This window comes from Artibeus jamaicensis, unplaced genomic scaffold, assembly GCF_021234435.1.
Source record: "Artibeus jamaicensis isolate MK-2021 breed Jamaican fruit bat unplaced genomic scaffold, CSHL_Jam_final contig_3126, whole genome shotgun sequence".
Lineage (NCBI taxonomy): Eukaryota > Metazoa > Chordata > Mammalia > Chiroptera > Phyllostomidae > Artibeus > Artibeus jamaicensis.
The window spans coordinates 11,377,488-11,392,131 of record NW_026521723.1 but is presented as its reverse complement, the minus strand read 5'-3'; the positions used below and the strand labels follow the sequence as shown (position 1 = coordinate 11,392,131).

At 40.7% G+C, this 14,644-nt stretch overlaps 1 protein-coding gene across 4 annotated transcripts in view; it reads left to right on the top strand.

The window, feature by feature from the left end:
* CCDC191 (coiled-coil domain containing 191) overlaps positions 1-14,644 on the top strand; it is a 77,862-nt gene that overhangs the window by 32,209 nt on the left and 31,009 nt on the right. For all 4 annotated transcript variants that reach the window (XM_053663082.1, XM_037136846.2, XM_037136848.2 and 1 more), the window contains 2 exons: positions 7,808-7,998; positions 14,066-14,309. In XM_053663082.1, the coding sequence (XP_053519057.1) occupies positions 7,808-7,998; positions 14,066-14,309 (435 nt within the window). The remainder of the gene's footprint in view (positions 1-7,807; positions 7,999-14,065; positions 14,310-14,644) is intronic.

The window sequence follows — 14,644 nt, the reverse complement described above, 5'->3', positions numbered from 1 at the left end:
CGCCTGAGTCCGTCTGACCAAGTTTTCCTGTGCAACCCCGCTCCGCCAGCTGCTGGTTTCGCCCCTCTTACAGGTCAGGCTGAAGAATTTGTTGTTATCAGACTTCCAAAAAGTTCAATTTTCTGCGTTCTGGCTGTATTTTCTGTTGCTAATATTTAGTTGACTCTAAACTTGGTTGTGTGAGAAAGCAAGGCGTCTCCACCTATGCCTCCATCTTGGCGGAAGTCCTGAAATTCTTATACCATTTGGAAAACAGCCTTTGTAATTTTGCACCCTATTCTGAAATACATGTCATGTTTTCTTAATGAAAGTCTGTGATCTTTCCTGCTTGTGAAAGTTGGAACAGTGAAAGATGGGTTGCCACTACCTAAATCTTTAACCTATAGGGGAACCAAAATTGCTTATTTGGTTGGTTTTTTCCTGTTAGAGAGTAAGATAGTACTGACCCAAAGGAGTCCTTGTTACTGTTGTGTTTGTGACATTGTGCCTTCCAAAAGGCCACCTCAAACTAAACCAAGGGATCATGGGTACATATGGGGAAAAGCCTGGATTTTTCTGTGACAAGATGATGAAAACTGTGGTTAAGTACCTCACTTATATACCATGATTCCTTCCCAAAGATCTTAGTTTTACCAGGACTGCTGACGGACTACTGAAACAAAATGCTGTGCTTCATTTCTGAACTAAAACACAGCAACCATGCTCTCAGCAGTGTTGTCTGTTTGGGGAAAGAAATGAAGGAAATGCCACTTTGTAAATAAAAGTGCAGCAAAGAAATGTCAGGCACGTAGGTGGAGAATATTGAGATTCATGTAACTCCCCTCTTAAGTTTATTGCTAAGAGCCATGTGTGGTGTAGAATTGAGTATTTACAGCGTTATTACATGTTACCTAATATAGCCAACTTTGGAAATTTTTCAAGTAAAATTTTAGGATTGGTAAGGAGGTTGTTTGTTTTGTTATTATATTCTTCCTTACCCTTACCCTACAGGTAACCCGGGTTTCTTATTCTAGCAGAAGGGACAGTGAGGACCAAGTTACCAAACCATTGCACTGGTGTTTTGCTTTTCAAACATAAAGCCTTTTTTTGATCCCACAGGTTTCATTTATGTATAGATGGAACCCAGCAGTGGTTGTCAAAGTTTAGGCCTCTAGGCTTTTCCACAGAACTCAATAGCATCAAGTCTTAGTACTGTATGCTGAGAGTTGAATGTATTTTCCCTAATGTGATTAGTTATAGAAACATATGTGGTTGGGGTCAGGGGGCACAATGATTTCCTCTGTGTTCTTTTGAAAATTATAAAAATCAGGAGTAGGGTGGTTCACAAGGTAGCACTTTTCAGTGCTGCTCCTTCCCAGGGTATTTACTCTGCCAATACATAGGTCTTCCCCTCTCCAACTCCCACACACTTCATGTGGTCTGTGGGGTCTTTTGCCCAGCTATGGTAGTTCCCAAAAGGAAAAAAGGAGTTGGGGGTTTCTTCCTTATGTAGCAATCCAGTGCCTGTTCCTTTTGGCCTGGGAGCAACAAGGAGTCAGTGAGGGCCCTGGGGAGAGTGTAGCCTGATTCCTAACATTCACACCACAGCCAACTCCCCTAGACCACTAGTTGTACCAGTTATTTCCATTGACAAAGATAAATTGTGAACTTGTTGACATTTGTGTCCTCTTTACAATTCATTGTTTATTTCTCCATGGCAGAGAATTTTCTAGCAATTATCACTAGGCTTTCTGACAAAAGGGAATAGCTGAAGAATTTTGATGAGTTACCCACTTCATTAATCAGAACAAGCGTCTCTAGTGACAGGGTTAGAATTACAATGAAGATTAGATAGCAAATTGCTGTTCCACCTAAAGTCAATCATTCCCAGTGACAGCAGTGTGATTACACTTCAAGCAAGAGCTTTCTTGCCGAAACAATGAGGGCAATTCCAGTGCAGGTAATACATTTGGCAGGGAGAACTGTCATTTCTTCTCGTTAGTGGAATTCTTAATGACCTGATGATGCCTTGTAGAAGATTCTGAGAGGAGAAAAGCATTTCACTTAAAAAGTTTCTAAATTTCACTTTGTATTATTTTATTGTCAAAATTATTATAGGTGTGTACTTAGGAACAGTCCTTTCCACAGTGATTTTCAGTATTTTATTCACTTGAATCAAGCCTTAATGAAGTTAGTAAAAGAATGCATGACTATACAAGGGTGGGTAAAAGTAGTTTTACAGTTGTGAGTATGTGAAACTACAGAGTTTATTCTGGTATTATTATTTATTATCTTATTATTATTGTTAACCTACTTTTTTCCACCCCTATAATCTATCAGAGATTATCTATCAGAGATAAAAACATAGTACAGAAATAACTGAACTAGGTAAGAAATGGAGTCTGAACTAGGTCAGTCTGGCTGTTGGGATAAGTTAAAACACTAGGTTCCATTTTAAGCAGAATGTATTCCTCTTCCAACCCAGTTGTGGTTTTAAATAATAGTTCTGTTTCAAAGAGCTAAGAGATGAAGCACTATGTAGCTCCTAGTTAGAGGAGGAGCAGTCTCGGGAGCAACAGGAACTCAGCTGGGTAATGGAAAGGATACACAGATAATGACTATGAAAGTGTGCCACTTCTTTTCCCTTCTGTGTAAATCAGAGTGCGTTCATCTCCCAGAGAAGACAGAGTATTTTCCTTTCCCAAATATTTTTCTCTAAGTACATTTGTGGACTCCTGTTTGCCTAAATGATGTGCACCATAAAGAAGAATATCTAAGCGGCTATTCTTGATTCATACTTCTCTTTTTTAATTAAAATTTTAATGAGATTGCTTTTTTTGAGTAGGCAAGGAAAAAACCAATAGCAAGCTGACTTTGAGAAAGCTGCCATTTAAAACAATGTGGATGGATCTTAAGAATATCATGCTAAGTGAAGTAAGTGAGACAAAAAAAGTTAACCATATGATTTCACTCATGTGTGGCATATAAAACCTAAAGCAACAAGTGAACAAAGCAAGAAAAACAACAAACAAAAACGTAGACAGACAGAACAGTATGATAGTTACCAGAGGGCAAGGGGGTGGGAGGTAGCAAAGGGTACAGGGGGTCAAACATACGGTGATGGAAGATTTCAGTTTGGGTGGTGGGCACACAATGCAATATACAGATGATGTACCATAGAATTGTGCGCTTAAAACCTATATAAGCTTATAAACCAATGTCACCCCAATAAAATTATTTTTTAAAAGGTGGGGGCAACATTAACCGTAGGAGGCAGAAAGGAAGGCAATTGCTGGATGAGTTTGTCACTTTGCTGATACTAACTTCTGTGTTAATGAGACTGAATTATAGACCTTTAAAACTGATCATTTTTGACTTCTGGCCAAGATGGAAACCCAGGTAGATGCACTTTGCCCTCCTGCACAACCAAAAGAAGAACAACAACAAATTTAAATACAAAAAACAACCAGAACTACCAGAAAATCAAACTGTATGGAAGTCTGACAACCAAGGACTTAAAGAAGAAACATTCATCCACACCAGTAGGAGAGGCAGAGATGAACAGTGAGGGTGGAGAAGACTGGTGGGAAGGTGGTAGCTGGAAGACCAGGTGGTCCCACATTTGTGTGCAGATAAATTGGGAGAAACAACTGGGGAATGAGACATAGCAAGCAACCTAGGGTTCCAGCATGGGGAAGTAAAGCCTCAAAACCTCTGACTGTAAAAATCTGTGGGGATCGAGGTCACAGAAGAAACTCTCAGCGTCACAGGAAAGTTCATTGGAGAGACCCTCAGGGTCCTAGAATGTACACAAACCCAGGCACCCGGGAATCAGCACCAGAAGGGCCAGATTTGCTTGTGGGTAGTGGGGGAAGTGACTGAAAGCTGGCAGAGAGTTGAACAAGCTGCATTGTTTCCTCTCTGACCCCTCCCCCACATACCGTGCCACAATACAGCCAGGGGGGTTGCCCCACCCTGGTGAATACCTAAGGCTCCGCCCTTTACTACATAAAAGATGTGCTGAGACAAAAAAAAATATGGCCCAAATGAAAACAGATCAAAGCTCCAGAAAAAAATACAACAGCGATGAAGAGCTAGCCAACCCATCAGATGCAGAGTTCAAAAACACTGGTAATCAGGATGCTCACAGAAATGGTTGAATATGGTCACAAAATAGAAGAAAAAGTCAAGGGTATGAACAGTGAAAGGAAAATGTACAGGGAACCAACAGTGAATGGAAGGAAACTGGGATTCTATGGTTCGGAGCAGAAGGAAGAAATAAACATTCAAGCAGAAAATAATGAAGAAACAAGAATTTTTTTAAAATTGAGGAGAGGCTTAGAAATCTCTGGGACAACTTTAAATGTTCCAACATCTGAATCATAGGGGTGCCAGAAGGAGAAGAGGAAGAGCAAGAAATTGAAAACAGTGAAGGAGAACTTCCCCAATCTGGCAAAGGAAATAGACTTCCAAGAAGTCCAGGAAGCTCAGAGAGCTTCCCCAAGAAGTTGGACCCAAGGAAGCACACACCAAGAAACATCATCATTACATTACCCAAGATTAAAGATAAGGAGAGAATCTTAAAAGCAGCAAGAGAAAAGGACACAGTTGCCTAGGAAGGAGTTCTTATAAGACTGTCAACTGATTTCTCAAAAGAAGCCTTGCAGGCAAGAAGGAGCTGGAAAGAAGTATTCAAAGTCAGGAAAGGCAAGGACCTACATCCAAGATTACTCTATCCTGCAAAGGCATCATTTAGAATGGAGGGGAAGATGAAGTGCTTCTCAGATGAGGTCAAGTTAAAGGAGTTCATCGTCACCAAGCCCTTGTTATATGAAATGTTGAAGAGACTTATCTAAGAAGAAGATTAAAAAATATGAACAGTAAAATAACAACAAACTCACAACTATCAACAACTGAACCTAAAAAAACAAAAATGAAGTAAGCAAACAACTAGAACAGGAACAGATTCACAGAAATAGAGATCACACAGAGGGTTATCAGCAGGCAGGGGGAGGGGAGAGAATTGGGGAAAAGGTACAGAGAATAAGAAGCATAAATGGTGAGTACAAAAGAGACAGGGGGAGGTTAAGAATAGCATACGATCCCTGGCTGGTGTAGCTCAGTGGATTGAGCGCAGGCCTGCAAACCACACGATCGAGGTTCGATTCCCAGTCAGGGCACATGCCCGGGTTGCAGGCCAGTTTCCAGCAGGGGACTCACAAGAGGCAACCATACATTGATGTTTCTCTCCTCCTCTCCTTCCCTTCCTCTCTAAAGATAAATAAGTAAAATTAAAAAAAAAAAAAGAATAGCATACGAGATGGGGAAGCCAAAGAACCTATCTGTATGACCCATGAACATGAACTAAAGGTGGAGAATGATGGTGGGAGGAGGTAACAGGGTGGAGGGGAATAAAGGGGAGAAAAAAATGGGACAACTGTAATAGCATAAACAATAAAATATATTTTAAAAAACTGATCATTTTGCTCTCAAAATCTAAACTGAAGTATTTTTCAAGAAATGTATTAACAGTAGAATTTATCAACTCAAAATTTCCCCCTATATATTCTAGCAGTGCTTTTCTGCTAGTTTTAGCAAGCTTTATATTGAATTCTTTCTCTTTCAGTGAGGGAAAAACAAAAACAAAAAACAAAGAACGTGCCGTCCTTTTGAAGCGAGACTTTTTGCCTAAGAGACTAAGGGTCATCGGGATGCCAGAATGTTCCAGTTTTAGTCTTAGGTGTACCACTAACTTTTTACTTTATGAATTTAGTCGTTAACTCTTCTCTACTTGAAGTTTAACTTCATAATGTAAATTACAATGATATGTGCAGTATTCATTTTGTAATCATGGTCTACAGATTAATAAAATAGTACATGTAAGGTGCTTTGAACTTCACAGAGAAAAGGAATGTAGAAATCCAAGAAGGACACTATTAATAGTGTTGCTGCCAAAGTGGATTATGTTTGTGCTATTTCATCATTAGAAATATGCCAGGAGTTAAAAATTAAGTCATTCAAGAAGAATCTTTTAAGTGAATCTGGTCAATATTTTCTTCTGACTGGCATACAAGTGAACACTTTTTTGTCATGCTGTATTTTGTGGGATAATAATACAAAAAGCATAATCTGCTCAACCTGGCAGCTGTGGGTGTTCCGTGTTAGGACAGAAGGATGCCCTCTATTCAGCCAGTCTCCCCCCTCCATCCTTCTCTTCCTCTCTCCTGCCATCTCTCCCTCCTTGCATGGAATCTGAGGTAAAAGTCCACGAAATGTGCCCTCATTTGACATAACAGAAAGGAAATAATGGCTTTTTAAAGTTTTACGTGGTTTCTCCTGATGGGAAATAAAGATTTTGTAGTTTGATTAAATGGGACTATCACTGGCTTCTTACATAGAAAATATTTCTGGCTAAACAGCCTATTTCTAAAATTCTAGCATAATGTCCCTTGCATTACAGATCTTTTAATTTATATATTTTCTCTCCCTATGACACCTCAAAATCTATATCTTAAACAACTTTGTTCAAAGTTCCCAAATTCAAATACAGTGGTGAATGCTTACTAAATGTTGAAGTAGGGAACGATAAATGTCTTTATAGAGAAAGAAGCAGTGAATCAGGCTGACCTTGGTTGGGCTACCAAGTTCTTGATGTAGGTCATCGGCCATCCCTCATATCTCCCACAAAAGCACTTCTTATGAGGTCACTTTCTATTGTTTAGTGCTTCCCACACTAGGTAACACTCCCGGATCTGCCATTCCCATTTGTGGGACCCCGTCTCTTCCTTCCAGAGAATGATGGTTCACAGTCTGGTGAAAACCGGTAAACACATGATTATAATACAGTGTGTTGAGTGTCTTGACTGAAGAAAGCATAAATTGCTCTGGAATACAGTGGAGCAGGGCCAACATTTGGGAGAGTAGTTGGGAACAGGAGGACTCCCTACAAGAAGTGACTCCTGAAGTGGTCAGGCAGAGAGAGGGAAGAAAAGGATGGAGAATTAGGATGACCATAGATAGAAAAGTGTGAAACAGCATGGTTGGTGCAAGGCCAAGAGATGAAAGTAATTTGGTGTACTAGGAACATAAAGTTTGCTGTGAGGAGACAAGATACACTCGTAGATCAGGACTGGATCTCAGAGATATTCTAAGACTAGGGCCAGAGTGCTTCACCAGGATGTCCTCAGGGTCCATAAACCTTGTGTTATTTGCTGTCACATGTACATAGTGGAAGAGAGCAAGCAGCCTGAGTATCTAGGCCTGTTCAGCCAAGGCCCTAACACAGGTACCAGTAGCCCAGCTGAAGCTATTGTTTTTACCTCTCTTGTTCCCAGAGACCAGAGAACCCATTCCATCCTCATGGAATCTCCCATGTTCATTTGTGCAGGACATTGGCAGAGTCTGTAACAGGAATGAACAAAATGGTCGGCAGAGTTAGTAGCAGGAATGAATGAAATGGTTGGTATTTTAAGCTCCCAGACAGCCTGGCAGGGGAGATCCTGTTGGCAGCAGGTCTTTCAAGCTGCTGAAACAAGTCCTTTAACTTAGATCTTCATTGGAATTATTACTCCAGCTCCCCATAGGACTGGGGCCTTAACAATGAGGATTGACTATTTCAGTTTGTCACAAAGCTGAGAGTGTCGCAATTTCATGGCTTGAACATTTCTCATAATTATTAGCATAACGCAGTTGTGCCCAGTGTCCTTCCATCAGGACAACAGTTCCCGCTTTTGTCAGAGTGTGAGGGGAGAGTCTGAGGGAGGGCTCTAGTTCCTATTAGAAACACTGGCGCGGATCAGTGATGATTTTCCAAATGTTTCCATTGTAGTGTCAAAAACGCTACTTCTCTGCCTGGCACAAGCTGCTTCTTGATCACCGGATTAAACTGGGGAAGGCTGGGACCCTTTCTGACTGGAAGTTTCAGCTGAAGGTCCTGAGGGTCTGGAGAGACTACACGCGATCTCAGAGGCTGCAGCGAGAGACACGAGCCATGGAGAATGACCTTAGGGAAGAAAACAGGTACCATCCTTGTACCGTGAAAACCCCTTTAGCGTGTTTAGGACAGCTTTCCTCCTGAGGAATCCAGAAATGGCCTCCAGAAGTGCTGTTCACTGGAATCATCTCATCTGCTTATAAATGTGGTAATCACTGTTTTCCTGTGTTTCATTCCAAACTCGGGAAATTTAACTGAAAACCATAAGTACAAAATGATTTGATTAATATGTACTAATGTGCATGCTTTCCTTTGTTAAAGGAAGCGAATATTATGCTTTTCCCTTGTCCTCTGATGTAGTAGCATTGCATTTGGACCATTTTACAATTCAGAAGACAGAGTTTGGTTTGTATGCCAGCAATTCACATTGATAGAAATCACTGTCTGCACTCAGAATATTAATTAGGGACACAGGGAACATCAGTCTGAGAGGGCAGACCTGCCAAGAGTGATTCCTGCTGTTCCCCCATCTTTTGTTCCTCATCTTATACAGAGGTTTTGACACCTTTGTATCAACTCCCTCATATTCTTGTGAATGACAGAATTTGCCTTCAAATAAAACTTTCTTTGCTTCATCAACTTAAAACTAAATACATTTTGTTCTTTTCATTCTAAATTTAACTTTGCATTCTTGAACCAAAATCATAAATTTAGAAGGAACCATTTATTTACTGGGGAGAGGGCAGTTCATGTTTTTCTGTTTGCTCACTTCTCTACCAGCAACTCTGTTACTCATTCAGGATGACAGATTAAACAAATGGTATGTGAAAGCATTGTTATGTGGAAGAGAGCCCACCCCCCCCCCCCGGAGTTGCACAGCTTTGTGACAGCACTGGGCCTGAGGACGACAGAGGAGAATGACGCATGGCCCCTTGTCCTCCAAGAGCTCACTGTTTTGTGGGGGAAACAAGATCTGGAAACAGTAGAGATGTTGAGGATCATTATAAACTGTGTAATGCATCCCCTCCTGAGGAAACCTTAGCAGAGGGAAGGGTCGCCATGACCCAGCAGGCTCCCACAGAGCGCCAGGAGAGGTGCTATCTAGGAGCTGGGTCTCGAGCTGGGCTCTGCACAGTAAGTGGGATGTTCCTAGTGGAACTGGGGAGACGAGGTGGCGGCATGGAGTGTTGCCATCCTGACAGGCTGGAGACCATCAAGCACGTGGTTGTAAAGTTCATCGACTTGCAAAGGGCCTTTAATGCCAGGACAAGGAGTTTAGTTATTCTTTTGTAAATAAAGATAAATTATTGAAGGTTTTTAAGCAGAAGAGTGATCTAGTCAATTTTGCTTTCTACAGTATACTGGGAGAAATTTTCATTTAAAAAAAAAAGGTCAACGTAGAGAACTCTTCCATAATTCATTTCCAAGTTCTCAGGTCCTAGTGACTGATGTGAGGGGTGGGATGACAGTCTGACTGAAAAAGCAGTGGCTGAGAAAGGGTCTGCTGGACGGTGACCGGTGCGTGGCCGTGCGCTGAAAGGGAGGCGGCGTGGGTGAGGGCCCAGAGGGAGTAGACACTGAGGTGTTCAAGTCAGAAGTGGCCTGTGAAATTTCCATGCCAGAAGAAACTTGTAGAAAAAAAGATCTGAAGAACTAGATATGCCATTCCAATTAAATTGTTTTATATAAAAACACTAAAAGGGGATTTCGTAATAACACAATGTGCCTTTTTTTTAAGATCTCAGAACTTTCTGTCTCATATCTGTGAACTATTTTCAGGTGTCTATTTTTAAATGTTTAGAATGGGTACTACATTTTTTTAAAACTGCAAGAGATAGAAAATATTTAACTTATAATAATGTGTACTATAATACTTTAGAGCAAACATACCTTAGAGCAGGAACGCTCCAATCCAGCCCCCCATTTTACAGACACTACCAGGAAGGTCCGAGAGGGAAACCGCATCCCAAGGCCATGGAGTCAAGAGCAGCCAGCCCTGAGCCGGGTCCTGGCCTTTTTGATTCCGAGCCCGATACTTTTCCCTGTAGCACACAGCTCCTGTGTTCAGTGGCATCTGGGTGATGGTGCCCTGAGACAACCATGTTTGTCAGTTACACTGTAATTTACTCATAGATGGTTTCAGAAAAGAGAGAGTAGCGATTTACAAATGATAAGTCATGCTAAAAACATGAGAAGAAAGGATCTATTAGACATAAACCACACATTGTGCTGCTTTCCTACAAATCCCTGGCTTTCTGCATCTTGTTCTTTGTTCTAGAAATTGGTTTAGGATATTAAGTTGGGAGATGTTGTTCAAAGAAGGTTGGGATATTAACAGTAGGAAAAAATGCTCAAAGGTATTTGCTGCAAGCAGAAACCAAGAAACGTCCGTGGGATTGAGAGTGTCCGTCCCCGTTTCTGTAGCGCCTTTGTCAGTCGTGTTCGACCGCCCTTCCTCCACGCTTACCTGGGTATCCAGGTCGGAGGCCAGAAACCGGGGGGCATCTGAAGCTGGTAAAACTCCCGATGTGTCTGTCAGAGAGGCAGGAGGACGAGACTTGCGTCATCTGGCTCACTTTAAGGCTCTAAAACAGAATTATCTTCTACTTCTTCTCTGAGGGGTGCCTGCTGCGTTATTGAATACATAAGCTTTTTTCCTTCCTATTCTTGCATTTGCATCATTGCTGTTTTTGTGTTCTGCATCAGATCTCTGCACTCAATCAGATCACTAGTATGTGGTTATTTATTTCTCGTTTATCACTTTTAAAAAATTCAAGACATTCTTTAGATATCTAGAATTGTCCTGAGGTAGTATTACTAACTTATATGAGAATTTGTTTCCTACTTTTCAGGTTCTTTTATTAAAGATTCCTGTAGGATAGAGGGCTTTTTTGGCAGGGGGGCGGTGACATCATTTTGGGGAGGAATCTGAACCTTAGAAACTTTAGGCCACTACCCAGTGTCCCTTGTATAGTGACTCCTCTGACCTCTCCATTCTGCAACACACACCAACAGCTAAGTATCATTTGAGGTGTTGTTTTAAGAATCATGGTTCATATTTAAATCTTTTGTAAGGTTTAAATAAGAAGCCTTATTCTTTTACATGTATTAAAGAATATATTTTATATTCTTTGGTCTTCAGAGACAGCTTTTGTCAGCATGCAGTTATATAATTGTGATGATCAATTTATAAATTTATATACTCTTGCCAGAAATTCCCTGATTGCGGCTTGGAAGCATATTGGGACAGGATGTTTTCCATGTGGGAACTCTCTCCTTCATTTTATGATTATCTGGGAAATATGTCTGAAACCATTTCTTTGGGTTAGCGTACCCAAGCAAGTCACATCTGGTTGAGCTTTTAAGAAATTTAAGTGATTTTTCATTTTTAGAAATACCTATGTCTTTTGGTATCATCTTTTTGAAAGTGTAGAAATTGGCTTATCTGGAACATCATCACTCTGCTAAAGTGAATTACAAGGGTGTAGGAGTAGAAGCAACCTGGTCTCTGGATCCCTGGCTTTGGTTTCTGCCTTCCACCTCAGTGCAGGAATGTAGACTATTAAATGGATATTCAAGATGCCCACATAACCACTGGAGAGTGGGCTCTAAGCACTGTAGTGAACATGCATTTTTTATACCTACTTTCTTACTGTGTAGCGTTTTTGTTATACTTACAAAAATATTTTTCTCTTTGCCTTTTTATTGTGTCCAAATAATTTCTTCCCTGACAGTCAAAACCTCAGTGTTGTTTGACTGTTTATACTGTAAAGACATGAAAATAACACATCAGGTAATATATACTTCTCCCTTCTGAGCAGATTCATGTAGATCAAATTTCACATTAATCAGAGCAATGGACATCCTCAGTTCTGTGAAAATTTATGATTTTCACTTAAAGTGCTATAGAGTTTTGGGGGCTTTGTTCTTACTGGTGTTGCTACCTGACTTACTATTTTTATTTCCTCTATAATTTTTATGTCAAGGTTATTCAGTCTTCTTTTCTTCTCTTAGATACTTCTTTTCTTTTTAAAAATATTTTATTTATTTATTTTTAGGCAGAGGGGAGAGAAAGAGGGAGAGAAACATTAATGTGTGGTTGCCCCCCGTGTGCCCCTTACTGGGGACCTGGCCCACAACCCAGGCATGTGCCCTGACCGGGAATAGAACCCTCAGCTCTTTTGTTTGCAGGCCAGTGCTCAATCCACTGAGCCACACCAGCCAAGGCTAGATACTTATTTTCTTCAAAGTAAAATAATATGCAAATGTTTATTGTACCTATATTGTGCTTTCATTACAAAAACCATCAGTCAGTCACTAAGTATTTATTGAATACCTATTATTAAATTATTAAAAAGAAGCAATTAAATGTAATAAAAAATGCTGTTAGTAGAGGTACCATTAGTGTTTATCCTGAAATTCATTATTTCAGTCGACTTTACTCTCACTAATTGGTTGTTTCACCCAACTCTTCTGACACAGAGTAAAGTCCGTGACCCTAGAGTAGTCTTTTTCAGACTAAGGGTTTTAACCCAGTAGTGGGTCCTGAAATCAGGCTCAAGATGAGCTGTGTGTTTTAAAGAACAGAACATATTAGAACAGAAATAACCAAGCACATATCTGGTAATAGAGTAGATATTGTTTGGTGAAACTTTTGTTTCAGTTACATATAGTTTTGCTTCATACATGCAAATGTAAACTTATAGAATGAATCACAGTGTAACATTTTTTCTTACTGTAAGTGGCAATTAAAAAGATTTAAGAGTCACTTCAGTGCCCCAACTGGTGTGGCTCAGTGGATTGAGCACTGACCTGTGAACCAAAGGGTCTCTGGTTCAATTCCCAGTCAGGGCACATGCCTGGGTTGCAGGCTGGGTTCCCTGATGTGGGGCATGCAAGAGGCAACCAAACATTGATGTTTCTCTCCCTCTCTTTCTCCCTCCCTTCCCCCCTGTCTAAAAATAAAGAAATAAAATATATATTTTAAAACAGTCGCTTAAGTATTTAAGAATTATAAAAATGTTCTTCTGACACATTGACTTAAAAACTGTATGACTTCTATTTTGTTATGATCCCCAAAAGTCCATGAGGAGAGTTAAGCATTATGTTTTTTTTAACAGAAATGGATATGTGAATAGTGTTATAGAGAACTTATTTGATTTTCCTTTACAAGGTAAAATCAAGTAGGTATCTGAACAATATTGGGTTTTAAACTTCTCAACTGACCCGTTTACGATGGGACATAATTTCCGAGTCTATGCCTCACTTCCCAGGGACGGTAACCATCCGCGTGTGGACAGAGCTCAGGGAACTCTACACTTCAGTTCTCCACCGGCTGCTTCCAGACTGCCTGCTGTTGGGGATCCCCTGTGGGAAGGGCATGTAGCTGGCAGCTTATAACTGCACTCAGTCACGTCCCGTCACGTTCCTGAAGCGTCCGGGAATCACAGGAGCTCTTCCTTAGGGAGAGAATGGGTTGGGACAGCCCCTACCAGACTGTGAATAAGTTCCGTGAGAGCAAGTGCCTGTCTCTGCCTTTCACGTGTGTGTGGTGGTTGGCAGTTACCTTCCCAAGGCAATCCTTCGTTCACTTAGTTTTCAGGTCTGCAAATGAGTCCTTCTTTAGGGAGCCTTTCCCCAAATAAGTCCTCCTTTCCTAAGATCTGCCTTCCTGGTTTCATGTTGACTTTTATAAGTTGGATTCTTACACTTAATTATTGACAATTCGCTGGTTTTGTTCCTTCCCTTTTCTCCCAATCTTCTGTCTTCCTTAGATTTCCGAGCATAGCTGGATGTCTCCCTCATGCATTCATCTTTTAAAAAGTAGCTATTTATATACCTATTCTTTTTGCTACTTCCCCTCCAAAAAGCCCTCATAAACTATTAATGGTCATCAAAAAATGTGATATCTTTGTGACATGATAGAAAAGAACTGTCACTCTGTCTTCTGAGGTTGAAGTGCCAATGCCTTCTATGAGCACACCTTTTCCACTGGGGAATTTTATAAAGTAATTCCATTTAGCTTAAATAAAAGAATAAGCTGGAGCTAAATGGAGCATTTCTGGGACTCTTCTGGATTTGTGTTCCATTTATATTATGAAGTAACAAGTTGTCAATGGCTTCTTTTTTTAATGGAAGTGCTTTGTTGCTTAGAAAACACCAAGTAGCTGCTGAGTACAATCGGAAACAAGTTCTCCGACACCACTTTACCGAATGGCAGCATTGGCATCGTGCAGAGATCCTGAAGAGAGAGCTGGCTCTAACAAAGGGGGAAACAAGGAAGAAAATGAACGAGTTGTTGATGGCAGTATCACTAGGGAAACTCAGTGCGAACCGGTCATCAGGCATCAGTCCCCTTGAGGAGGGAACAGCTGTGGAGGAGCCACCTATAGGAGAGGTACGTTGTGTTTCTTTTGCTTGGTCTTCCTGCTTATTAATCACTTGGTTTTGAGCTGGCGTGTGGGTAGCTTGGGCTCTTAGCCACTGTCAGATTGCCTCGCCTAGGCCATCTAAAAGGTGAGAACTGCTATAATGTCCAAAGGTCAACTTTCAGTCAGTGTTCATTTTCTTGAACTGAATCTTCTTTTTATGATCACATATAAACTTTGGTGTAGCTGAAACTTAGTAGGAAGTTAACACAGGGAATTTAAAACTAGTAAGAGAAAGACTCCTTCAGGAAAAGATAATAGAAAGAATTGTCTACTCGCTTGTGAACTCCTATTTGATTATCAA